General features: G+C 46.5%; 1 protein-coding gene across 4 annotated transcripts in view; it reads right to left on the bottom strand.

Moving 5' to 3' along the window:
* Positions 1–412: 412 nt before the first annotated feature.
* The window catches only part of NUP93 (nucleoporin 93), a 176,322-nt gene continuing 149,993 nt past the window's right edge, over positions 413–26,741 (bottom strand). For all 4 annotated transcript variants that reach the window (XM_025180496.2, XM_075940391.1, XM_006114732.4 and 1 more), the window contains 6 exons: positions 25,047–25,163; positions 24,397–24,515; positions 22,268–22,385; positions 15,576–15,659; positions 13,883–14,011; positions 413–644 (listed from right to left, as the gene is read on the bottom strand). In XM_025180496.2, the coding sequence (XP_025036281.1) occupies positions 534–644; positions 13,883–14,011; positions 15,576–15,659; positions 22,268–22,385; positions 24,397–24,515; positions 25,047–25,163 (678 nt within the window). In that variant the 3' untranslated portion in view covers positions 413–533. The remainder of the gene's footprint in view (positions 645–13,882; positions 14,012–15,575; positions 15,660–22,267; positions 22,386–24,396; positions 24,516–25,046; positions 25,164–26,741) is intronic.

Genomic DNA, 26,741 nt, shown 5'->3' on the forward strand with positions numbered 1-26,741 from the left:
TCCGGTGGCTTGACGGGTCAGATCCTGCAAGGCGTATTTTGCCTAGGCCTAATATAAAGGCATATAGGTGATCCTGAGAGAACAATGCATCTGTTATGTAATGCAAAGTACATACACATATTTTCAATTTATAAATTACCTTCACTTCTTAAAGAAACCCCAAAAGTTTATGATGTTCAAACTACATGAATATTAAATGTTCAATTCAGAGAAATTAGCACTGCCTTTTCAATCTTCCACTGTCACTTACTGGTTGTACTATATAATAGTTTATTGACCATTCTAAAAGTAAAAGCTATCACATCTCTCTCCATATGGGCCTTTTACCTGAAGCATGATTTTCTATAAAGCAATTTAAAAAAGGAATAAAAATTACCAATCAGTGAAAATAAAAAGATATCAAAAACAAATATAACCAAAGAAATTTATTGTTATCAACAAAAATACAAGATACAAAATTATGTTGGGCCTATCCTCCTAAAGAGCTACTGATAAGGAAGTAGATGCTACAGTTCCAACTGAAAGCATCTCCACTAATTCATAAGGACCTCCATCTGCACCAGTCTTGCATTTGTGTCTCCTGATGTTCTGTAGGGGATCATTCCAGCAAATGTTATCAATGCACGGGCTTGGGATCGAAGTTGCTAAGAAACAAACATAAATAAAGTTCTGGTTACTTTAAGTTAGGTGTCTCAAAACACCACTGGATTCTGAACAGTGGTTCATTGATGGTTTCATTTCTTAAACGCTTCCAAATGAAACAGGCACAGAATCTTGGTTTCACACTGTTTCTCTTTTGACCATGCTTCTCCACATTTACCAAGGAAATCCAATTATCTTCATTTGTGACGGTCAAAGTATCACTGTATCAAAATTCTTCTCTATTTCAAAAGACGACTAAGAAATGAAAAAAACCAGTGCAATGCAACTGCTGACACTTTTCAAGCACAAGCAATAGGAAATACAAAGCGTATTTCTCCTGGAAGTTGGCCGCACTGCACATACATTAAGGTCTTCTTTCTCATTACTTTAAGGCCCTTACACGACACTTGCGGGGTGAGTTACACCACTTTTAAGGTGCCTTTACTCTGCCAGAGCAGTGAATCAATGTAACTGACCTATTTAAAAGTATTCAAGTTAACACCATATCGAATAATGGAAAACAAGACATGAACAATAAGGATGCTATGTTGCAGCTACAGAATCCCAAACTATTTTCTGGATTAAAAAATTAAATGCATAAAAATGACTCTGATAGCTTGAGGTTTCTAGGTTATAAGGCAAGTTTTATTATATTCTGTGCATAATAAATCAAAGGCTGAAAAATTGTTATGGGCACAGCAATGGGTAAACAAGAGCAGGATGAATCAGAATACAGGGATTTACAAACCCCAGAATTATTTAGCCCTACTGAAAAGTGGGAGGCCACAAGAACTACCCTTCTACCCTCTGGCTGGGCAAAACCATCCCTTTCAGTACAATATTAAACAAGTTATTTGTCTAATGGAAACAGAAGCTGGTTGTATGTAATTTAATACGCGTTTAGCAAATGCATAAATAAAGTATCTCAAATTTAAGAAACTGGAATAATAATCACATACAAAAATTGTAAACAATTTTCATTTAAACACTGAGATTCAATGTTACTATTTCACTTATTCAATGAGGAATCCTGTGCCACCTTAAAGACTGCGAGATTTACTTGGGCATAAGCTTTCGTGGGTAAAAACCATTTAGTCAGAGTGCTGACCAAGTGTTTTTAGCCACAAATGCTTATGCCCAAATACATGTGTTAGTCTGTCAAGTGCCATAGGATTCCTTGCTGTTTTTGCAGATACAAACTAACACAGCTGCCCCTCTGAGACTTTATTCTACTTGTGATATAAATAGCATGTGTGTAAACCCCTTGGAACAGAGGATCATACTGCCTTCTCTCCATTTCCTAAAAGAATGGCACTATGCAAAACCAGATCGCACACCTGCATATATCACTGCATTTTGATCTGGTACTGAAGTCCTGCTGGTCATCCCTCAAAAGTTCAGCAAGGTTGGACAGAATAAGGATTTGTAGGCGAGACCGCCAGGAACACCTAAGCAGTGCTGCTGGTGATTCAATAAGGGGCACTTTTCCAGGCAAGGTAGCAGCAACATATTGAACTGGCAATATGGAGCTTAGTTCGTGTATTTCATCAGTTTGAAGGCCAGAAGGGACCATCAGAGCTTTTAGTCCAAGGGTGGCAATAATTATTGATGGGGGAGGGGGCCGCCAATAATTTTGAAAGTGGTCAAGGGTTGCACTCTTCCATGATATTAATGGAAGAAGTGCAGGGTCTGGAATGGGGGTTGGGTGCAGAAGGGAGCTTGAGGAAAGGGACTGGAGTGCAGGAGGGGGTGTAGGATCTAGAAGAGATTTTGGATAAAGGAGGCAGTTGTGACCTCGGGCAGGGGACTGGGATGCAGGAAGGGGTGCAGGGGTTTGGGATGTGACCAAGGGTAGGAGGGGCTTATGACCTGGGACGGGGGGTTGGGTTGTAACTTTGGGCAGGGGACTGGGATGCACAAGGGGGTGCAGGGGTTTGGGTTGTGACCTGGGGCAGAGGATTGGGGTGCAGGATCTGGGAGGGTATATGGAGGCAGAGGATTTGGGTTATGTGGGGCAGGCAGGAAAAGGGTAGGGGTGCCAGAGGCAGGTTCCAGCTGGGAGACTTACCTGCTCGACTCCCAGCCAGAACCCTTCTCAGGAAGGCTCTCTGTCTATCCCACTGCACTGGCTGCAGGGGCCATGTGTGTGGGGCAATATGTGGGGGGTAGGCCTGAGGCTTCTCGCTGCATCCATGGGCTGGATCCGGCCTTTGGGCCGTATTTTGCCTAAGCCTGATTTAGCCCAACCTCCTGTATAGGAGAGGCTATTACATTTCACCCAGTTAGTCCTGTGCTGAGTCCAATAACCTGGGTTTCATTGAAGGTGTGTCTACATGTGAGCTCAGTCTCAAGCCTAACTCCCATCGCATCTGAACTGTAATCGTGCTGACCCAGGGTTCCAGGACTCTGCAGGACTGAAGGATCTAAGCTTGAGTTAAGCCAGGACCCAGGGTACAAGCCCTATTGTCTTGCAGCTGACTATGGGTTGACTCCTCAGCTGACTACAGGTTCCACGCGGCATTTCCCCAGCTGACCCTGGGCCCATGGCTGCCCCTGTGTGGCGCTGCCTTTTTAAAATGCCTGGGACTCCCCAGCTGATCCCGGGCTCCATGGCTTTGAAATGCACAAGAGCCCCCCTGGGGACGCTTGTACGTTTCAAAGCAGGCACTCGCATGCAGCCCAGAGTCAGCAGGACTTCCCGCTGGCCCCGGCTGTATGTGGAGTTCTGTATTCCTCCTTTGAAATGTACAAGAGCCCCAGCGGGTTAAAAGAAGCCTAGAGGGGTAGGTGTTCTGTTGGTTGTATTCACTTAATTAACATTCAGGAAGAAAAGAATTAAACAAAACACAACTTTCCCTTGTGCTTTGAAATAAAACTGCAAATAAAAAGAGCACTGGAGCTTTTTCACTTCCTATTTTCTCTGCTAGAACAATGCCCTTCAGCTATCCCAAAGAGTTAATAACAAATGATTGGGAGGGTGTATTACATAACTGTGACGTTTTAATTAGGCTTTCGCTGCCATTGCCATTAAAACCATGTTTTCCCAGATTGTAATCTGGGGCTTGCTACAATCTGTGTCTGACTGAAACTTGGCAAACAGACCAGGTCAGGCCAGACAGAATTTTGTTTCCTAATCCACAAAGCCAATTAACGCACAAAAGATCTCAAAACACAATTTCAGTAATTACATCATTAAATAAATTCCCCCCAAAATTGGTCTGACTTAAAAACATGGCTATTTAAAAACATATTTTCAAAAGCATCTTGGCTTTTAACTGGAATTAGGAAAACAAGAGATGATGATAATTATTTTAATGGAAACAGAGTTTGAAAAAGCAAAAAAGTGCCTGTGTACTGTCACTGGTATTCTTCTTTGGTTCTGCTATTGCTATATGCTCTCTATGGACCCTACACAATTCCCCTGGTTTCAATGGAATATGGCTCAACGTGGTCAGGTTGAGCACATTGAAGAGGTGATTAAGAGAATTATATTCTTCTAACTCAGGGTCTCAGTCTCCTCGGAGTAGGAATAACCCACATGGGGACTGGAAATGTCAAGTGCTATTTGTGACATTTCCAATTAGTTCTGCTGAGGAGAGGCAGGGTCCTCTACATTGAAGAAGCTCCAGGAGGCAGTTGCAGATCTTTAGAGAGCTGATGAAGGTAATAAACATCTCAATGACTAACCTTTGACTCTACACTGGCACTGAGCTTGCTGAGTCCCATGGACAATGCTGGCAAGAGCCATGCTGGCAGGAGCTTTCCCTAGAATCTCTCCCCAGGGGTGCAGGGATGAGGAGGTTACTCACCTTTAGCAGTAACTGATGTTCTTCCAGATGAGTGTCCCTGTGGGTGCTCCACAGCAGCAGGTGTCAGTGTGTTCCAGCGCTGCAGCGTGGATTCTTCACAGCAGCACATGGGGGCTGTGCCTGGACAGCAGGGGAGGCGCATGGCATCATTCAGGACTACTACGCATACACAGCCACCCTCCACCCGGACACTCGGCCTGGTAACAAAAGCAGTCTGAAGTAGAGGGGAAGAAGGGAGGGTAGTGGAGTACCCACACAGACGCTCATTCTGAAGAATGTCAGTTACTGCTAAAGGTGAGTAACCAACTCTTCGAGAGAGACAGAGACATCTCTGTGGGTGCTCCACAACAGGTGATTGCAAAGCAATTGTCCCATGAAGGCAGGGACTTTGGATCCGGTAAGTAGGCCATTAACAGGACAGCCTTTGCCACTCTGGTAGAGGAGAGAGGTCCCTGTGAAAATGCATAGCGCCTGGAAAGGTATGGTCTGAGGTCCATGTAGCAGCATCACATATGTCTTCAATAGGTACCTTGCGCAGGTAAGCAACCAGCATGGCTACCGCCCTGGTGGAGTGCGCACAAATTGAGGTAGGTGGTGGCAATTGGTTTTGGTTTGAACACATTTTGATGCAGTCTGAAATCCGGTGTGACAGTCTTTGGGATGGTATCTGCTGTCCCTTGTTGCATTCTGCGATAGAAATGAAGAATATAGGGAACACTCTGAAAGGTCTTGTTCTATGGAGTAGAAGGAAAGTGCCCTACGTACATCAAGGATATGCATTTGTGCTTCGAAAGTATTAGAATGGGGCTTGGGAAGAACACAGATAGTGGACAGTCTGGTTGACGTGGGAAGATGATTGGACCTTGGGGAGGAACTTGGGATGAGTGTGCAGTCACACCTTATCTTTGAAGAAGATGGAGTATGGGGGTCTGCCATTAGGGCAGCCATCTCCCCTACCCAACAGACCAATGTTATCACCACTAGGAATGCCATTTTCAAGGATAGGTGAAGAAGCGAGCATGTGGCCATTGGTTCAAATGGGGGTTTTGTGAGGGTGTTTAGTGCCAAATGTAAGTCCCATGGTGTATGGGGAATGGTTACATCTGGGTATAATGTTTGTAGGCCTTTCAGGAATCGCTTTGTCTTGGGATATGCGAAGACCATGGTAGCATCAATCTTTGCATGGAATGTTGCGACAGCTGCCAAGTATACCTTAATCAAAGTGATAGAGATATGGGCGTTTTTAAGGTGCAAGAGGTAGTCAAGTATCACAGGTAATGGGGCTGTCTTTGGACCTATGTTGCGGGGAGTAGCCCAGTGGACAAATCATGACCATTTATCCCTGTATGTGTTGGGAGTTGAGGGGGATCTACTGTGGAGAAGCACATTTTGTACCTGGATAGAGCACTGAAGCTCTATTCCCGAGAGCCATCTAGGTACCAACCTTTCTGGTGTAGTGATAGAAACTGTGCATGTGGACTTGGAGCCCTGGTTGGAAAAAGATCTTCAGACTATGTGGAAGCGTGATTGGAGGACATAGCGTCATTCTGTTCAGGAAAGGGAACCATGGTTGCCAGGGCCAGCAAGGGGCTATGAGGATGATCCTCGTCCTGTCCCTCCTTATTGTGAGAATTGCATTGTTAAGAAGGGGAATTGGAGGGAAGGCATATAGTAGGAGATGGATCTACTTGAGGATGAGGGCGTCTTTGAGGGAGCCCTTGCCAATGCTGGCCCTGGAACAGTACAGGGGACACTTTTTGTTTGCCTTTGTGGCAAAGAGGTCTATCCGGGGGTATCCCCAAAGTTTGAAGATTGATCTGCCACTCGTGGTCCTGAGGCAGGGTTCTGCTTAATGCACTGGTGGTGATGTTTAAGGCACTAGGAAGGTGGCATGCACTTATGGCGATAGCATGGGTAAGGCACCTGCTTCACAGGGCAATAGTCTCTGTGCATAAGGCATGCGATTGAGCTCCACCTTGCCTGTTTATATAAAACATGCAGGTGATATTGTCAGTATATATTTTGGTATGTTTTCTGAGCATGTGACATAGGAAATGTTGACAGGCAAACCAAATGGCTCCGAGTTCGAGGATGTTGATGTGTAGGGCCCATTCTGCTGGTGTCCATAGGGCCAGAGTCGTGAAGTGTTTCATGTGCTTCCCCCGCCCCATAAGGGAGGCATTCGTAGTGATAACCACAAAGAGTTCTGGAGTTTGAAAGTGATAGAAGTGTAGCCGTGTTAGTCTGGGGTAGCTGAAGCAAAATGCAGGACATGTAGCACTTTAAAGACTAACAAGATGGTTTATTAGATGATGAGCTTTCATGGGCCAGTCTGGCCCACGAAAGCTCATCATCTAATAAACCATCTTGTTAGTCTTTAAAGTGCTACATTGTCCTGGAGTTTGAAAGGTAATTCCTAGACATAGATTCTCTGTTTTTGTCCACCATAATATTGCACTTTTTACTGAGAGGAATAGACAGGGTTTGGTTAGAGGGTGGAGATTTGGCTTGTAGGCTGACCTGACCCAGCCCTGAAGCATCTCATGAAAAGACGAGTATTTGGAACAACAGGGTTACAAGATGCCTTGTGGCAGCTTTAGATCATGACTCTTTAAAAACCTGTCTTGTGGTAGAGAGGCTATGATGGTAGTCAAACTGAGCTGTGCTCTGTATGGATTGAGTCAGTGTGAGCACTGATTTTGTTTCGTTTACTAATAGGCCCAAAGATTGAAAGCATTCTTGGACAATGTAAGTGCTGCAACGAGAGTTGTACTTGGTTCTTTCCTTGATGAGGCAATCGTCGAGATAAGGGTAGATAATAGTGTCCTGTTTCCTAAGGTGGGCCGTAATCACCATCAGCACCTTGCAAAAAAACTGATGGTGCCTTGGAGAGTCCAAAGGGTAGGACAGTATATTGGTAGTGCTGCGTACCTAAGATGAAAGGAAGAAATCGTCTATAAGCAGGATGAACAGTAACGTAGAAATAGGTATCCTGTAAGTTGAGAAATGAAAATCAATTGTCCGTCTCCAGACAAGGGATAATGGTAGTCAACATTACTACCTTGAATTTTTGCCTCTTCATTAATTTGTTAAGGGCTCTAAGGTCCAAAATTGGACATCATCCTCCACTCTTTTTCTGAGAGAGAAAATAAATGTGAATAAAATCCACTCCGATGATATTCCTGTGGGACTGCTTCTATAGCACCCAACTGGAGGAGGTGCTCAACTTCTTATTGCAAGATGGCCTCTTGAGAGTTATCCCTGAAGAGGGATGGGGTAGGAGGGTGCAAGGGAGGGATGGAGAGAAAAGCAATGGTGTATCCTGATTGGATTGTTTGTAGTACCCATTTATTAGATGTTATGGTCTGCCAGTTGTTATAAAAGGGCAGAAGATGATGGGTGAATGGTTTGTTGATAACTGACAACTCTAGAGCGGGTAGAATTGTTTTTGGTCTCTTGACGGATGGCTCAAGTCTACCTATTTGGTTGGTGCAGCTAGGTGACAGCACTGCTCTGATTGCATCTATACCATTGCTTGCCACGACCACATTGTTGTTCCATTGATAGTCCTGTCTCTGGTGTTGGTAGGTGTAAGGTAGATACCTTGGTCTTGGGTACAGTTGGTATCTATACTGCCTCCTTTTGGTTGCAGTTGTGTGGATGCCGAGAGAGCGGAGCGTCTCTTGGGAATGAAGGACCTCGTTGGTTTTAGTTGAAAAGAGCTTCTTGACCTCAAATGGTAAATCCTCCATAGTTGCCTGAATTTCACAAGGAAACGCCAAAGAGTTAAACCAGTAGGCATAAAGAGTGCAGTTGCTGTTGATCTGGTGGCGGAATGTGCAGTGTCAAGAGCAGCTTGTAGAGCTGTTCATGATATTGCATGGCCTTGCACAATAACCGCCTTGAACTGTTGCTTCTTGACTTTAGTATGTCCTCTATAAAGGTGTTGAACTTTGAGTAGTTGTTAAAATCGTATTTACTAAGGAGTGTGTTGTAATTGGCAACTCTGAACTGCAGTGTGGATGAGGTGCAGACTTTCCTGCCAAACAAATCTAGTCTTTTGCTATCTTTATCAGCCAAGGTGCATTGAGGCTTATTTTTGCGTGTTCCTCTGATGGGTGGCTTCCACCACCAGAGAATTTGGGAGTAGGTGGGTGAAGAGGAATATTCCAACCTCTTTAGGGGAATATAGTATTTCCTATCCGCCTTCTTACAGGTCGGGGGCATAGTGGCAGGGGTCTGCCACATGGTCTTGGCAGGATCCATGAGAGCTGGATTAACCGGCAAAGCAATCTTGCCTCATGGCATGGCCTGGAGGATATTGATGAGCTCGTGCTGTGTCTCCTACACTTCTTCCATAGCAATATTCAGGTCGGCTGCAACCCTCTAAAAGAGATCCTGAAAGGCCATGGCTGGAGGCGGTGGCATGACTGCCTCATCAGGCGAGGAGGATGAATTTGTATCTGGGGATGTATCCAGGTCCGACTCATGAGATTGTGGATCAGCTGCTTCCTCTGACAGAGACTGAGGTGGAGGAGAGGGTGCGGGCTGGGTATGTTTCTTTTTTTGAATGTTTCTTTTTGTAGTCATAAACCCATGGGCTCCAATATCGCCACTGTGCAGCATAAGGCATGGGTGGTGGCATCCATGGGTAGGGACTCTAGGGAGACATGCTCACTGGAAGCCTAAAGGTGGGATGAGTCAAAGGCACAGGTACTGCAGTACCAGGTGATAACTGGGACAAGAATAATAGCCCCCTTCATCATCGTCATCACTGGATAAAAGCGTAGGTGATGGGACATGTTTCGGTACTGCTGACAGAGATGACTTGTTGGTACCGAGGAATGGAGAATTAAACATAGATAACATGAGGTCTCCCTGGTGTAAATATCTGGGTGTCCGAGTGTAAGGTACTGAGGTCATCAGTACTGTGAACGGTACTGGAGCTGGTGTGGCTGACACCAATGCGGGTTGGGGTTGCTGAGGTACATACGGCACCGTTAGGTGGTGGGACAGTGCTGATGGGCTACACGGCTGGTTTCTGGGGTGCTGGCAATTCTGTTGAACGTGTGACTCCCCGAGGCATTTCATGCACTTAAGCATGTCCATCAGAAATGGGCCTGCTGACCCTGGTATTGCGGAGAACGCAAACGGCGGGAGATTAACTTGGGGAAAAAATAGAGTTTTTTTTAAAAAAAGGAGGTGAACTTGAATAAGGTGTAGGGTAACTGAGGAAGAAGTAACCGAAAACGTAAGTACTAATCTACAGGATTAATGAAGAGTGAAGAACACTGCCAAGCTCCATCTTAAACTGGTAAGAAGGAACTGAGGGGAGGGTGGCCGCACATGTGCAGTAGTCCTGAGTGGCGCCTGCGTGTCTCCCCTGCTGCGCATGCGCTGCCCCCATGCATTGCTGTGAAGAATCCAGACCGTGACGCGGGGACGCACTGACACCTGCTGCTGTGGAGCACTTACAGAGATGTCTCTCGAAGAAGAATGTGTTTTCCAAATCTGCAGAGGTGGAAGTGCTCTACAGGCGCATGTGCTGGCTTCCTTTAAGGATTGGGGGGAGCTTCCTTCTCCAATCTAATACCCTCTCCCCCCAAATTCAATACTCCAGCAACGAATCTAGAATGCCACAGAGCCATCCCATCCAGGTGGGGTTTCTCCCAGCTAAGGAGAATGGGAAGTAAGTGGGAGAGAGCTATTAACTATCTTTCATTCCATGCCCCACAAGCTCTGCTCCTATGAGCTCCTTTGCAGAAGTAAGGGGCTGGCGGCCACAGCTCTGTAGCTATTTTATATCCCCAAGCACAGCAGTTCCCAAGCACCTGTCCCCGGCGGTGGCAGCCATGGCAGCTGATTTTGCCTGGCCGTGGTGCTGGGACTGAGGTGGCGGCAGGAAGAGGTGGAGGAGGAGGTGTCTCCTTCTCACCCCACAATTCCCATCCAGGTAAGATGGTGGCCCAGCTGGGGCTCTGCTCTTCTTCCGCATCTTCTTCCCAATGAGGGGGGGGAGGGTGAGGCGCAAGACACTCTTGGGGAGGGAGGGAGGGGGTGCACCGCTAATGGCCGCTCCCCTGCCCATGCAGCAGTAATGGCCACACTATCCAGAGGGGGCACCCTCACTCTGGGCAGTGTGGGGGTGGGATCAAAGGGGTGTTGGGCATCACGGGGCAAGAGGGTATTGGGATGGGGTGTAGAGGTCAGGGGTTAAAGTGTCAAAGGGCACAGGGGGAGGGGTCAAAGGGTGTTCGGCATTGGGTGTTAGCAAGGGGCTAGGTTGGGGCTGAGGGAGGGCAGGGGTTAGAGGTCAAAGGGCAAGAGGGGGTGGGATGCAGTGGGTAGGCGGTTATGGAGGCAGTTCAGCATAGCTCGTGCTTCTGTCTCGGGGGCAGCAGATATGAAGATGTTTGAGCAGGGTCAGGGGCCTCAGAGTCATAGAATCATAGAGCTGGAAGAGACCTCAGGAGGTCAAGTCCAGCCCGCTGCCCAAGGCAGGACCAGGCAGTTGCAGGTTCAGTGGGGCAGGATCAGGGTTTGGCGCAACAGGCCGTTAGAGTGTTTGTGGAGCAAGAGACACTGGGGCAAGGTCAGGGAGCACTGGGAGTGCTGGGATGGATCCAGGGCTCTGGGAGGTTGTCAATTTAAGTTGGGGTTGCTAGGACACAACGTGCCAAGACTGGCCGTGACAGTGGATACAGGACATGATCAAAGCAAGACAGAAGTGTCTGACAAAAGGAAGTTGGCAGCAGAGAGTGTTGGGAAGTGGGAGACAGCGTGCACTGGGGTGACAGGTCTGGCAAGACAGATGTGTGAGGTCATGGGGTTAGTGGGATATAGGGGATATCAGATGATGGGTTTGGCAGGTTTAATAATAGACACACAGAGTACCAGGGTTGGCTGGATGGAATCAGAGCTATCTGGGGTTGGAGGTAGAGGGATGTACAGTGACAAGACGGGGTCAGCAGGAGAGTGGGTTGGTGGACAGGTAACATGTTATTTGCGTATTCATTGTTTGTATAATGAATATGCAAATAAAATGTTACCAGCCCGCCATAAGTTTGTAAATGGCTTTGCAGGTCCATCGTATAAAAAAGGTTGGGAACCACTGCCCACAGAAATGTAACTAATTCCACAGGAGGAAGATGTATTCATTCTTGTAGTGTCATCAGAACTACTGTTCCCTTATCCCACAAGTGAGGAACAGGGCACAGCAGGCATGCTGCTCACTGCAATATCTAATAGTAACCTCCAGTTCCACAGAAATGGAATGACATGGAAACAGAAATCCTGCTGTGCCTTTGAACATAACCAAATGTCAAAGTGCCACAACTAGGCTAGAAAACCAGGGAATATGCTTTCATCCCTGAAATATACAAATTATAGGATTTTTAAAACAAGGAAAATAATTGGCAGCTGTTTACAACTGCAACAGCATGTGAATGCAGACTGCTCACTAAACACCTTTTCAGCAAAAATTATGATGACTGCAAGCAGCACACTGGTTTCCTTCTATGCAACGTCCTGCTAGCTAGCAGCTAATCCTGTCATTGATCAGCTTTTTACTCCTCAAAGAACCATGCACATTGCAGTGGGACTGGCTGGGATTATACCTAGTGCAGATGGTAGAAAACAGGACCTACACACTAAGGCACAATACTGTGAAACATGAGCACAATGCACACAGAGAAGCAAAAGGCTTCACTTGAAAGCAAGGGACTTCAGGCCTAAGGCTGCAGCCCCTCCACCTTTTAGCCAGTGCTAGGAGCACATCCATAGGTATTATGCTTCACATAAGAGTAATTTAAAAGTGACAACAGCCCAACCGCTAAAAGTTCTTTCTTGCTTCTGTCAGTCTTGGCTACAATAGTAATTGCAAAGTAGGGTTTTGTAGTTAAATATCCTACACAAGTATAGAGTACACACCAAAGGAAAAAGATATATTACCAACCTGATCTTTAAAATATGTAATTTTAAAAGATAGTAAAGTTTATCTCCTATAGAACAAGTTCTCTCTAATACTGAAATGTGTAAGTCAAGCCTAATATGTGATAAACATATGAAATAAAGCAGCTTTATGACCTGAGTTGTTATCAGCTCTAAAAGGAGAATTGATTTTCTCCCCTAACCAGTTAAAATAAAGTCCAGGTTTCTATACTCCTTACTCAGGCCTGTCCACAGAATGGGTATGGATACACTGAAGTTGCATTCTTTTGACAGAAAGTCAAAAGAACGCAGGGGTTTTCCAGACGGCAGTAAACCTCTTTCTACGAAGGAAGAAGCCTTTTTCCGAAACAGCTTTTTCAGAAAAAGATGTGTGGGGATGGAGAAGAGGGGTTTTTTTTTTTTTTCCGAAAGAAGAGGCCTCCAGGAAAAAGCACAGGTGCCCTGGTGGCCTCTCCATCCATAGTAATCACAACTTAAATGCGAGATAGTGTCCAGACACTATCTTTCGAAAAAAGCAGATCACTTTTTTGATGCGCTTTTGCTGTGTGGACGCTCTCTTTTGAAAAAAGTTTTTCAGGAAGATCTCTTCCAGAAAAGCTTCTTCTGAAAGAAGCCTGCAGTCTAGACATAGCCGAGGTTTACCTATCACACTCAATAATACTGAAAACACTCTAGTTCAGTTTAAAGTCTGTTCCTGCAGTGTCACATACTGGATGTTTATTTCACTGCCTTGAATACTTCCTAAATATTCTTAATGTCGTTCAATATTTCCTTGGTGTGGAAGGTTGGGGATCTGTTAAAACCACTCCTCACCCCACCCTATCAAGGTGTAAACTGAAACAAGATCTAGAAATATGCTTTATAACATCAGGGACAAAGCATTAACATTAATGAGTAGAAGATAGGCTGTCAAGTTCTTAATTGTGAATGATGTAACAATCAAATCCATTGTAATTCAGTGCATTAATTATGGGACAATAGCTAATAAAGATCTCATATTTGGGCAAATTTGTCATATTTTGTTCTTGATAAGAGGAACGTACAGGATCTAATTACATTTTTAAAATTAGGCAATGTGATTTATAATGATAGTCTTTCCAAATGCTGAAGGGTAACCCCCCCAAAATTCTTTTAAAACCTGCATTCTCACTGCAAAGTGGGCAGGCTCAAACCTAAGTCAATGCAGCACTTGGGTTCTAACCCAAGTCCCCAGCTGGGTCAGGCAGCCCAGGCTTAAAGCACTTCCCAACCTAGGTCAGAGGTTTTTGTGTGTGAATCACAGGGGAATTAAGGCTAAAACCCAGCTAAGAGCCCAGGTTAACTGGGCGGCATAGCAAGATCCTAAGCAATCTGTCTTGTAAGAGAAGAACAAGTCGTCTAAGATTGTGACTATGATACACATATTTGAGACCCAAAATCTTGCAACAAAAAGAATAAAACATTTAGCAGACATCACTGACTGATAAGGACCATAACCTTACCGAATCTCTATCCTCCATTACACGCTGGGGTCTGGCAGGAGTAGCAGGGCTTGTGCCTTTCATCCTTTTGTACTGTGTGAACAAAATATTCATGGTTGCAAGTAGGACCTCAGATAGATTGTGTCTGATCTAGAGGGGGAAAAAAAGAGCACAATGGAATGAGGAACAGGTCAGCACTGAGTCATTACTATTGACATCAACAAAACAGCTTCTAAACAGAACAGTTTTCCAAGTTTACCATGGAAACACAGACTTTTACAAATCTAGTATGTAAAGAGTAAAACTGAAAACAGTACCTTTTTAATTCGTAGAAGTGAACGATCAATTCCTTGCTCCCAACAGAGTCAAGAGATGACAGCAATGCTGTCATATCAGCATGGGCACAGTCCCTCACCATTAAGCTGTCATTCATTCTTTCAGTCTCCCATTGCTGTATTAATTTCCAAGGTGACAATACAAGCCAGACATCTTCTTAAAATGCTGATGTGAAATCAACTGAACTGGACTTGAAAGGCCAACAAAGGCAACCACTATTCAGTATTAGAAACCAGAAATTATACTGAAAGGATTGCTTTCAAATGGCTCTAGACACCCTTCTCTTTTAAATGCTGATCTAACATGTAAGTCAAAAGGTTGTAGTTCTTCGTTAGAAGCAGGTAGGCAGGGTGAGTGCTTTATGGATGGGCCATCTGTATAGCATGGAAGATTAGAAAATTCTCACTCCTGCTACCATCGTTACATTGTAGCAGTGAGATTTTTTTTTCCCCTCTAAAATTCTGCAGTGTTAGCTCTTGGCTAGGTGGTCATCTGGATACCAGTTTTTGGTTCCGATGATAGAAAACACAGAGAAGGTTGCTCTAGACACTTCCTCCAACCACTAACATCCTTCTTTTACCACTTCAGCTAGTACTTTGAAGATGGACTAATTTATAAGCAAAGAGTCAAGATGTTAAAATCTTCAGTTGGATTTGTACCTGCTAGAACCTAAAGCAGTTTGATTATGGGGAAGTGACTTCAGAGCAACAGTCCACCACATGTATGAGTCAGGAAAGAAATCAATAAATTTTAAGGCGTGATGGGAAATGTCATTCATTTATTCACAAGCCTTTCATCTATGAGTTCACTTAGCAGCAAACAATGATTATGCTATGAAAAATCCTCTTTAATAGATGTTAAGATTGCATCTAACATTTGATATAAGGTTCAAAAGAAAGTGCTAAGGAGGCTTTGCCCCTGGCATGTCAATTTCAATGGACAATCTCCCAGGGTAATTGCTGTAGCCTGCAAATCAGTTATAATTTCCTTTAGTTTGGAAGGAAAGGAGAGGAAGCCCATGATCCCTTACATGCTAAGTGGCTGCTGAAAGCATCGAAGGCCCACTTCAATACAAAAGTTGAAACTCCAAATACATTTTCTGACCTCCGTTTTACATCTCAAAATACTGGCATAGAAGATTCCAAACAGATTCTGCTCCACAAAATGGATACTACATTCTGAAATTTCTAGTGCCTGATCTTAAGGCTGCATGGAGGAGTCCTAATAGCGCAGTGGAAAATGTTGCAGTCAAAGACTAAATTATAGAATAAATCTGGAGCTGATCGATATTTCCAATTACAAACTATAAAACAGTGAAACTACACTTCTCTGGCAAGATATAAATAGCAAAAGATTGAGGGCACAAAGTGAGGCTTACTTCGTCACTGAAATTTCTGAAGGCAGCTACCCTCTCTTCCACACAATCTTGACTCAAGGGTACGAGCTTAAGATGCTCAATAATCTGCAAAATGAAGAGTAGGAATAAGAGTAAATTTTAGTGCAATTTCTCTCTACCATATGCTAAGTAACAGGTTTATAATTCTGAAATGTTTGCCAATCCCAATTGTACCTGATTACTCTATTAGAAGAAGAGGTTACTTACCTCGTAACTGTAGTTCTTCGAGATGTGTTGCTCATGTCCATTCTGATTAGGTGTACGCGCGCCGCGTGCACGGATTCCGGAGCTTTTTTCCCTTAGCAGTATCCTTCTAATATACCCCTGCTGGCCCTCCCACCCCTCAGTTCCTTCTTGCCGGCTCCTTCCGACACGGGGAGGCGGGTGGGATGCAGAACGGACATGAGCAACACATCTCGAAGAACTACAGTTACGAGGTAAGTAACCTCTTCTTCTTCTTCGAGTGCTTGCTCATGTCCATTCTGATTAGGTGAGTCCCTAGCTGTGTCCCCCCTCCGGAGGCGGGGTCGGAAGGTGACTAACTATTATTTTATTATTCTGCAGAACACAGAACTGCCGTACCGACAGCAGCATCCTCCCTGGCCAGCTGCGTGATTGCATAATGCTCTGCAAAGGTGTGCACTGATGACCAGGTTGCTGCCCTGCAGATCTCCAAGATTGGCACGCAGGCCAGGAATGCCGCCGACGTTGCCTGGGCTCTAGTGGAATGTGCTGTTATGAGCAGCGGTGGTTTACCCGCGCCCTCGTAGCACAGTCGAATACAGGAAGTAATCCACGAGGATATACGCTGCGCCGAGACTGGCTGACCACACATCCTTTCCGCCACTGAAATAAACAATTGATTTGACTTACGAAACTCTCGTGTCCTATCTATATAAAAAGCCAACGCCCTCCTAACATCCAGGCAGTGCAGAGCCTGTTCCCTGGGCGACGCGTGGCTTGGGGTAAAACACTGTCAGGTAAATATCTTGGGACATGTGGAAGTGTGAGACCACCTTGGGAAGAAATCCCGGGTGTGGACGCAACCTCACCTTGTCTTTAAAAAACACCGTGTAAGGTGGTTCTGAGGTGAGAGCCCTAAGCTCAGACACCCACCTGGCCGAGGTAATGGCCACAAGGAAAGCTACCTTATAAGACAGATGTATCAAAGAGCATGAAGCCAGGGGCTCGAACGGGGGCTTCATAAGGGCAGTCAGGACCAGGTTAAGGTCCCAAGCCGGTACCGGAGGCCTCTCATATGGCATCATCCTGTTGACTCCCTTTAGAAACCTTTTAACCAAGGGATTGGCAAAGATAGACCTTTGCTCCCCCCCCCCCCCCCCCCCCCCCGGCGTGGAAGGCCGCTATGGCCGCCAGGTACACACTTAGGGAGGCTGTGGCCAGGCCCTGTTTCCGCAGGTGGAGAAGGAATTCCAGGACAATCGGAACCGCCCCTTCACCTGGAGTGAGCGTCCTGCCCTCCAGCCAGGAAGTAAACCTCTTCCACTTAGCCTCGTAAAGGGCTCTAGTGGACAGCTTTCTGCTTTCTAAGAGGACCTCCTGGACTGCTCTGGAGCAGGCTCGCTCTGTCACTGAGAGCCACTGAGGAGCCACGCCGCTAGGTGCAGAGATGACAGGCTCGGGTGGAATGCCACCCCGGCCTCGCAGCTCTGAGTGATTAGATCTGGCACTAGGGGTAGCCTGAGCGGGCCCTCCACAGTCAGATCCAGCAAGGTGGTGAACCAGTACTGTCGGGGCCATACTGGCGCTATCAGGATGGCCCGAGCCCTGAACCTCTGCACTCTGAGGAGTGTGTCGTGGATCAGAAGGAACGGGGGGAAGGCATAGAGTAGGCCCCTGGGTCAGCTGACCTGCAGTGCATCTCCCCGAGAGCCCCGACTGTGCCCCATGTACGAACAGAACTCCCCGCACTTGGCGTTGCTCAGAGTTGCAAACAGGTCCAGGCGGGGAAATCCCCACCTTTGGAAGACCTCATGAAGTACATCCCACCTTAGCACCCACTCGTGCGCCTGGATCGAACGGCTGAGCCTGTCTGCTAGCCTGTTCCTGGTTCCCAGAAGGTGAGATGCCTCCAGGAAAATGCTGTGGGCTATACACAGTTCCCATAGATCTAGGGCTTCCCGGCACAGGGGAGAGGAACGCGCCCCACCCTGCTTGTTGATATAGAACATGGCCGTAGTGTTGTCTGTCAGCACCGCCACCACTCTGTTCTGTAAGTGGGGAAGGAACGCCCTGCAGGCCAACCTGACCGCCCGCAGCTCCTTGATATTTATATGGAAGTGAGCCTCCTCTGTTGACCACGTACCTTGCGTCCTGAGGTTTCCCAGGTGAGCACCCCATCCCACGTCCGAAGCGTCCGTGACCAGCTGCACAGATGGGGACGGCTTGGTGAATCGGACCCCCGCACACACTGTGTTCTTGTCCTTCCACCAGTCCAGCGAGTGCAGAATGTCCTGAGGGATAGTTACTACCGCGTCTAGCGGCGACCTCAAGGGTTGTGCGCTACCTTGAGCCACCCCTGCAATGGGCGCATGCGTAGCCTGGCGTGTTGGACCACGTAAGTGCCTGCCGCCATGTGGCCTAGAAGCCTCATGCAGGTCCTCGCCGTCGTAGTCGGGAACTCCTGCAGCCCCACTACCAGCGATCGAATGGTCGTAAATCTGTCTTTCGGTAGAGACACCTTGCCCACAGGCAAGTCCAGATGGGCCCCCACAAAGTCTATGACTTGCGTGGGCTCTAGCAGTGATTTGGCCTCGTTTATGAGGACGCCGAGACCCTCGAACAAAACCCTGGCCCTCGAGACATGGTCCAGCACTTGTTCTCGAGACTTGCCCCTTATGAGCCAGTCGTCCAGGTATGGGAACACTTGGACCCTGTGCTGCCTCAGAAATGCGGCTACCACCGTCATACATTTGGTAAAAACTCTCAGGGCTGTACACAGTCCAAAAGGGAGGACCGTAAACTAGAAGTGATCCTGCCCCACCGTGAACCGGAGGAATTTTCTGTGACTTGGAAAAATTGAAACGTGGAAGTACGCATCCTTTAAATCGAGAGCAGCATACCAGTCCCCCTTTCTGAGCGATGGGATGATGCAGGCTAGCGTCACCAACCTGAACTTTGTCTTTCTTATAAAGGTGTTCAGGTTTCGGAGGTCTAGTATGGGACGCATACCCCCTTTCGCCTTGGGTACTAGGAAGTAGTGGGAGTAGAAACCCTTTCCCCTTACGTCTGGGGGCACCCTTTCTATGGCCTCTAGCATCAACAGGTTGGACACCTCCTGCGGAAGGAGTGTCTCGTGAGAGGGGTCCCTGAAAAGGGACGGGGTTGGGGGATGGGAGGCAGGGTAGGAAAGGAAGGGGATAGTATATCCCTGCTTCACCAGGTCTAGGTCCCAACAGTCCAACGTGATCTTTAACCATTCCTGGTAAAAGAGGGAAAGACGGTCCCCAAAGGGTGGACAGATAGGCGCTACTGGTACTCTGCTCTCTGGCATACCTTCAAAATGAGGGCTTAGTTTGGTGACCGGGAGACGGCCCTGAGCTTCTCTCGGAGTCTGACCAAGGGCCCGACGCCTGCCTCTGAAGAGGTCAGGGCGGCTATTGTTGCGGCCTCTCCTGCGACCCCTATCGTTGTTTTGCCCCCTTCTAGGGTAGGGTCTAGGCTGGAAAGAGCGCCTCTGAGGCGCCGGGGTATGTATCCCTAGCGACTTCAGGCTTGCCCTTGAGTCTTTCAGGCTATGCAGCTTGGAATCAGTCTGCTCTGAAAACAACGCTGGCCCCTCAAAGGGCAGGTCCTGAATGGTGGTCTGCACCTCGGGTGGGATTCCAGACACCTGCAGCCAGGCACTACGCCTCATCACAACCCCTGTGGCCATGGTGCGGGCTGCCGAATCAGCTGCGTCCAAGGCCGCCTGGAGAGAGGTACGCGCCACTGCTTGTCCCTCTTCCGTCAGGGCCCCGAATTCCTGGCGGGATTCGGGAGGAAGCTGGCTGGCAAATTTCTGCATAGACGCCCATGTGTTAAAAGCATAACGCCCCAGCATCAGTTGCTGGTTAGCTATACGTAGTTGGAGTCCCCCCGTGGCATAGGTCTTCCGGCCAAGTAGGTCCAATCTCCTAGGCTCCTTTGCCTTCGGGGTGGGACCTGGAGGCCCTTGGCGCTCCTTTTGCCCAGTGGCCTGAACCACTATGGATCCCGGAGCCAGGTGGGTAAAAAGATACTCATGCCCCTCCTGGGGTACATAGTACCTTCTCTCGACCCCCTTCTGGGTCGGTGCAATAGAAGCCGGCGTCTGCCACAGGGTTTTAGATAGCTTGTCCACCGTTTTATTCAGTGGGAGCGCCACTCAACCAGGGCCCGCTGCCGCTATGATGTCCACCATCGGATCTAAGTCCTCGTGAACCTCCTCGTGCTGGACCGCAAGATTGACCGCCAGCCTTCGGAGCAGGTCCTGGTGCGCCCTGGAGTCCATAGACAGGGGCTGGGGTGCGGGGTTGGCCAGGGCCTCGTCTGGTGAAGATGACGAGAACTCCCTTGAGGGGACTGCTTCCTTCTCAGCTATCTGTGCCCCTGGCTCCCCCTGACCAATAACTGGGGGTCTCGGCATCGACGCCATGGGCGAGCCGCCTCCAGGCGGGGGGGCTGTCAAGGGGGTGGCGGACGGGGTGCTACTCCTTCGTGACGACCCCGCTGCCGGCCCCGTAGGGGGAGGCCCCTGGGCCTGGTGGTATGCCCAGGGCATCCAGAAAACCCACTGGGGTTGCCCCTGCGACTGCTGCTGGTCCATCAGCTCCCGGTGAGATGATCTGACCGACGAGCGGGACCTATGACGGGGCCGCGACCTATACGAAGGCCCGGTTGAAGCCACCGACTTGGCCTCCGACTCCTGGTCTGATGCTGACCAGGGAGGGGCCGATGAAGCCTGCACCCTATGCTGGGATGCTATGGCCGATGGTTTGCCCCTGTGCACCACACGCGGTGCCTGTGGGGGCATGAGTGGAGGCCTTTGCTGCGGCGGTACCTCGCCCAGCTGCATCTGATAGGCCGGTACATAGCCCTCCGGTGCCGTCATGTGCATCGGTGCCGCGCCCTGCTGCTGCGCTCCCAAGGAGTAAGCAGGGATCGGTGCCGGGAGAGGCATCAGCGTCGGTGCCGTGCGGGGCGCCTGCTGCAGCACCGCAGGTGGTGCGTAGTACGGTGCGGGGCCCTGCACCGCCCAGTGGGCCGTCTGCGGCACCGGACCCTGCACTGGTGCCGGTGCCGTCGGCGCCACAAGCCCACACGCTCCCGGTGTTACTGCCGGTGCCGTCGGGAGCGGGCCCAAGGTCGCTGCCGGGTGTTCATCCCGGCTCCAGTGCCAGTGTTCTCCCCGGCACCGGGAAAAACTGCTGCTGCTGGGCCGAGGCCTGCCCTTCGCCCAGAGGGTCCCACGACGCGGCCATGTCCTGCTGGGGGGCACTTGAGGCCGGTGCGGTCCGCTCCTGTGGCACTGGGCCCTCCCCTTCATCCACAGCCATGTGAATGAGGTCCCAGGCCGCCTCAAAAGTTTCTGGGGTGGAGGGCCGACGGACCTCTCCTAGCCCCACGGGCTGCCCAGGGCTCTTGCCCTTGTCCAGGCTGCGCCTCTTTCTAGAGGACTTAGAAGAAAGGTGCCCCTCCTTAGGGCGCACCTTCTGGGCACTCCTCTCTGCCGAGCGTCCTCTTGAGCTCTTAGAGGCCCTCGGCACCGGTGACGGCGATCTGCGCCTCGGTGCCTTGCTGTCCAACGGGGGTGCCGCCGACAGTGCGCTGCGGGCAGAGTGAGGCCGCTCCTTGCCCTGAGGCTGCAGTGCCGACTCCATTAGCAGGAGTTTCAGCCAGGAGTCCCTCTCCTTCTTGGTCCGGGGCTTAAAGCTCTTACAGATAGAGCAGCTTTCAGCTCGATGGGCCTCACCCAGACACTTTAGGCAGTTGGAGTGGGGATCTCCGCAGGGCATAGGTTTGGAGCAGGAAGCACAGGGTTTAAAGCCCTGGGGCCCTGGCATGCCCTCCCCTTGCGGGAGGGTTCCACTGCTCCCTTATCTAACTAACTATTTACAGTACTTAACAACTACTTAACTAGATAAAAAACTTCAACTAGAACTATAATACAACGGATAAGAGATAAGCTGCTAAGAGATAGGCTATAGCCTGAAGCACGGGCCAGCTACCGTCACGGGCGGTAAGAAGGAACTGAGGGGTGGGAGGGCCAGCAGGGGTATATATGCACCGGTATACCGGCACCACTCCAGGGGGCTCCCTGCTGGCCCTATGGATACTGCTAAGGGAAAAAAGCTCCGGAATCCGTGCACGCGGCGCACGTACACCTAATCAGAATGGACATGAGCAAGCACTCGAAGAAGAGAGCATTTTACTGCTTACCCATTCATTGCTCTAGCAGGGACATTTCATTCTGGGGCTACAAACTATCTCAAGAATAAAAATCTTCCTGATTACAAATTACAGGAAAGAAAGAAATGTTTTAAATTCCTGTATCATCACTGTACCATCTAACTCCTTCAATCAGACACACCATACATTTTTTGTTGCTTTAAAGCTGCGTTACATAAAATGCTTTGGGTTTGCAAGGGCATCAGTATGGAAATGCAACTTCAAATGGAACATTTGGAACTTACATCAAAAGCTCTGTCAATATGACCCACATGATATTCATCAAAAAATGTGATCAAGTCTAACAGAAGGTAGAATGTAGAGTCAATGGATTTCTTTGTACTTATCCCTTGAGCTTTATACCTGAAAGAAAAGAGAGTTTACAATTTTTGTTGTGCAAAACAGCATCCACATATAGCCAGGAGTCCCTAACTTGCAATTTCCTGGAAGATCAGGTTTCAAACAAAAGACAAGCATCAAAAGGCAGCTTTGATTTCCCTTAACCATAAAGAAGAGTTTCTGCAGCTTTGTCTTCGGCTCATTTCAATTATTTCTCACAAATAACATGTTTATTTACATTTGCATTGCTAATGTTTCCAAATGCATGTGACAACTGGCTATGGAAACTGGGATCTTATTTATCTTACAGGTAGATGATGTAGAAGCATTTTTAAAATGTTATTTATACAATATAGTTACCTGTGACACTTGCTGCCTGAGGATGTTCAAGCAAATACCTTAGTAAGACTTTAAAAAGGGTTAGAAGATCATGAATACTATTTCTAGCTATACTACATACAACAGAAATAAAACGGCTACCAATCCTCATTCTTTATATTTTGAACACACTTCCAACTAAGTCAGGCTCTTTTCCCCACTCCTGTGCAGTTGCTCAAGTGCATTATATACACTTTCAACCATCCTCTGTTGCACCTGGCATTAGCCACTAATGGGGACAGAATACCAAACTAGAGGGACATTTGGTCTGTTGTGTACAGCATTTCCTCTATTCCCATAAAATGATGCAAAAAGGTATGTAGGAAAAGCCCTAAACAATAATTAAGTGGGAAAAAGAAATCCAATCCTAGTCAAGAGTCCTGAATGTTAGGAAGCACAAGGATGAAAGAAAAAGCAAAAAAGTGGCTGATCCCTCTATTGATGGTGCAGCTATAAAGCAGTGATGTTTAAAAGACTCCATCATGGAGACTGCTGAATGACGTTACCTATTCAGTACCAATTTTCTTTCTTTTTAACCCTCATTATTTGTAGATAGGACAGACTGAAATAGTGACCTGAAAATGTCACTTTTAATTAAAAAAAAAAATCAAAGATATCAGGCTACACTTAGAAGTGCTTGAAGATTTGCTTAGTTTATTTTATTTACATTTTTATAAGAATTAAGAAGTTTCTAAAAGTATCAGGATTTTCTTTTATTGAAAACACAGGAAGTCCCATACTTCACCAGAAACACGACACGTAGTATCCTGTCTGTGACTACACCCACTATCAGATGTTTTAAAGGAAGATGTAAAAATAGGACTATCTTTAATAACAATGAGAACAGCTTACTCCTAACCCAGGCATACGAAGGTTGATAAATGTTTATCCTAGTTAGAGTATTATGATTCCATATAGCCCTCTTACTATTCATATAAACTTGTTCTCTGATTCCTTGTAGTGCTCTTTATCTCAATAACATCTTAAGGCAGCAAATATCACTGGTTAACTTCATCTTCTGTGAAACTGCCTTATCTGTTTTGCATTGAAATTTGTAGCCTTTTTAATCCATCGCTGTTTTAGTAAAACAGCAATGAAACAAACTGCTGGTTCTTGGAAAACAAACTCTTCAGGATACTAACCTCTGGCCTCCAAACCTCTTAGAACAGCCTTAGTCATTAAAGCTTATTGTTAATTCAATTTTAGGTTAGTGGGTTGCGCTACCCTTAACAACCACTCCTAACTAATTTGCCTTAGGAGATTTCATTAAAAATTCTCTTTTTAAAATGTACAACTGACTACATTTATCGCTGTCTAGATTATATCTCGCTCTCTCCTGCCCTCCTTTCTTTCCAGTAATATTGCAGGTCTCCTTTTCTGATTTGACCAACAGTAATATATCTTTCTTCTCTCAAATTCATCTGACCAGGAACACAAGATTACATTTTCTAATATACAGTCATTAAAAGCAGGGTAGGGCAAGTTCTGACCCTTCTCTTTTAAAAACATCACTAAGTACACGCTCAGGCTAGCATGAGCAAGGTCATCAACAACACCCCCAGTGTACTGACTATCAGTGGTGTAGGAACCTGAACTGGAATAGTCAGGTACACACTAGTCACTTCACAGTCTCAAGAGATCTAACTCCCAGTCTTACCTCTCTGCAATGGAATGTGCCATATTCTTCAGCCTCTCTTTGTTAGACTGGGGAGTGCTGATCTGTGGAACCACGGGACTGAGTAATTTATTCATCAGTTCTAATACCTTATCTGGATTCTGTTGAATAAGAAAAAGCAATGTTATAGAGCTTGGCATCTTGTCAACAAATGTAAAAAGACCTGATCCCAGGCCCGCTGCCGGAGGGGAGGGGGACCACAAAGGGGTCAATTGCCCCAGGGCCAAGTGATTCAAAAGGGGCAGGAGCTACAGAAGTAGTGGAGGCTGGAGCCTTGGGCCCCTATTTCACATGAACACACACGCTTTGTTGGCCAGAACAATCTTGCTCATGGGAACAATTATTTGAAATGTGGACTGTATATCGACTAGGAATCTAGACTGCTTATGGGCATTAAGGCAAAATCCCAGTATGGATGGGACATTAAGGTCCAAGACCTCCTTGCTTTACTCACGAGTCACCTCAATAAAGCCAACGGAACAGCTATAGAATGAGATGAGCAAGATTCAGCCTTAATACTGTCAGGACAGTTCATGTTCCAAGATTAAAATTACTTTAAAATCAAGGTTGATAGCTTTTAAAAAAGAAGATAAAATAGGTAGATATGATGGCAGCTATTAGAATACATTTACCTTTGCAAGGTCGTAAAGTTTTGCAGCCTCTTCAAATAACCCTTTATTTTCCGCTGCTGAAGCAACTTTGTTAATAACAGGTTTTGTATCACTAGTAAACTTGTCTATCACTCCTGGCTGATGAGACAAGACAAACAGGGAGGAAGAGAAGGAAAAAAAGCATTTGAGATCGGATAGTTTTAAAATTCCTGGAATATTCTGTCAAGAAAAATATTTTACATGCCATATTGTGGTTAGAATGGACTGTTCATTTCTATGGGAATGCATAAGAAGGACACATTACAAACAGAAAGAACTGTTGTAAGAGAAGAGTTCTCCAACTGGGATTTATTCAAAATAACCCAGATAAAAGGTCCAAGTCTAAATCACTTTAATTTCCTGAAGACATCACCAGGAAGAATAGCGAAACAAAAAAGAGTTGGGCATATATATTTTAATGGCTTCTGAAAGGTTATATATCTGGTTGAACAGTTTGCAAATGAAATGCTATGACAAACCAAAGGCAAGTGCTATTAGCAAAAAGAAAAAAAAGAGAAAGTAAAAAAGGGAGGTAAAAAACCAAGATCCGAGGCTTCTGAGAAGGACACAAGTGCAGTATAAAAATGGGATCACATCATTTCCTAAAATCATTTGCTATATTAAAATGGTTCTGAATTCTGGTCTCATTGTCTTCATAAACAAACATAGTTAAACTTGAAATGAATCACGTAAAAGCAAGCAAACTGGATTCATAATTGAAAGTAACCTGAACTCCCTCTCTCTAAACACAACATATGCAGAAACATAACAAGGGAAATTATCTGAAAAGATCATTGCATTAAAGAAAATAGGACAACCTGGGCATGACACATTAGCCTAAAAACAGAGAAAAGCTGACAGGAGAGAAATGTACAAAAAAAAAAAAAAAAAAAAAAACACCACCCTGCCAGAAATAAAACATACTTTTTGACACTTCTAAAACTTCTGGCCAGATTACTGAGATCGGAACATGTTTAGGGAATTGGGTTTATGCTCCAAACTGAGGAGCACAAAGACAAATGGGGCTTCACTGAACAGAGACTTGTAATTCATTTTCCAAAACTGTATAAATTTATATTCACTTTCCTCTTTAAAAGAGAAGTATGAGTTTCCCCCTCTCCTTTGTGTATGCATATATTCAGTTTCATATTTTATGGAAGCCAGATTCATCACTCAACTAAGACAACTGATTCTTTGATCAGACATTCATTTTCATTTGTGCAGAGAAACTTACTTGTGGATATGCCTTTGGTCTGTTAGCCCTCCATAATCGCAAGGACTGGTAATGGGTTGCAACACATTTTTCCTCTGAAGCGAGTGAGTATATGTATTTCACGTTAACAACCTCATAGGCCATTTACGGGCTCAGCCACTAGCTTATGATGTAAGCCTTCTTTAGCCCAAAACTCTGAATCCACTGCCAAATCCTACAGTTGGCTACAGAACAGATGATATCCCATCCTCAATTGAGAATGTTGTCACTGAATTCAATAGACCCAAGATTTCACCCTATGCCTTTTTTGTCTCTTTAGATATATAGTTTAAACTATATCCTCTTTTCATTCTAGACCTCTAATCATTTTCCTTCCTCCTTGCCAGCCATCATCCCCTTCACATTTACACAGTTCACTGATCACTTTGCAAAATGACTGTGCTTGCAACAATAGTGTGCGTGTA

The sequence above is a fragment of the Pelodiscus sinensis genome, chromosome 12, assembly GCF_049634645.1.
Source record: "Pelodiscus sinensis isolate JC-2024 chromosome 12, ASM4963464v1, whole genome shotgun sequence".
Lineage (NCBI taxonomy): Eukaryota > Metazoa > Chordata > Testudines > Trionychidae > Pelodiscus > Pelodiscus sinensis.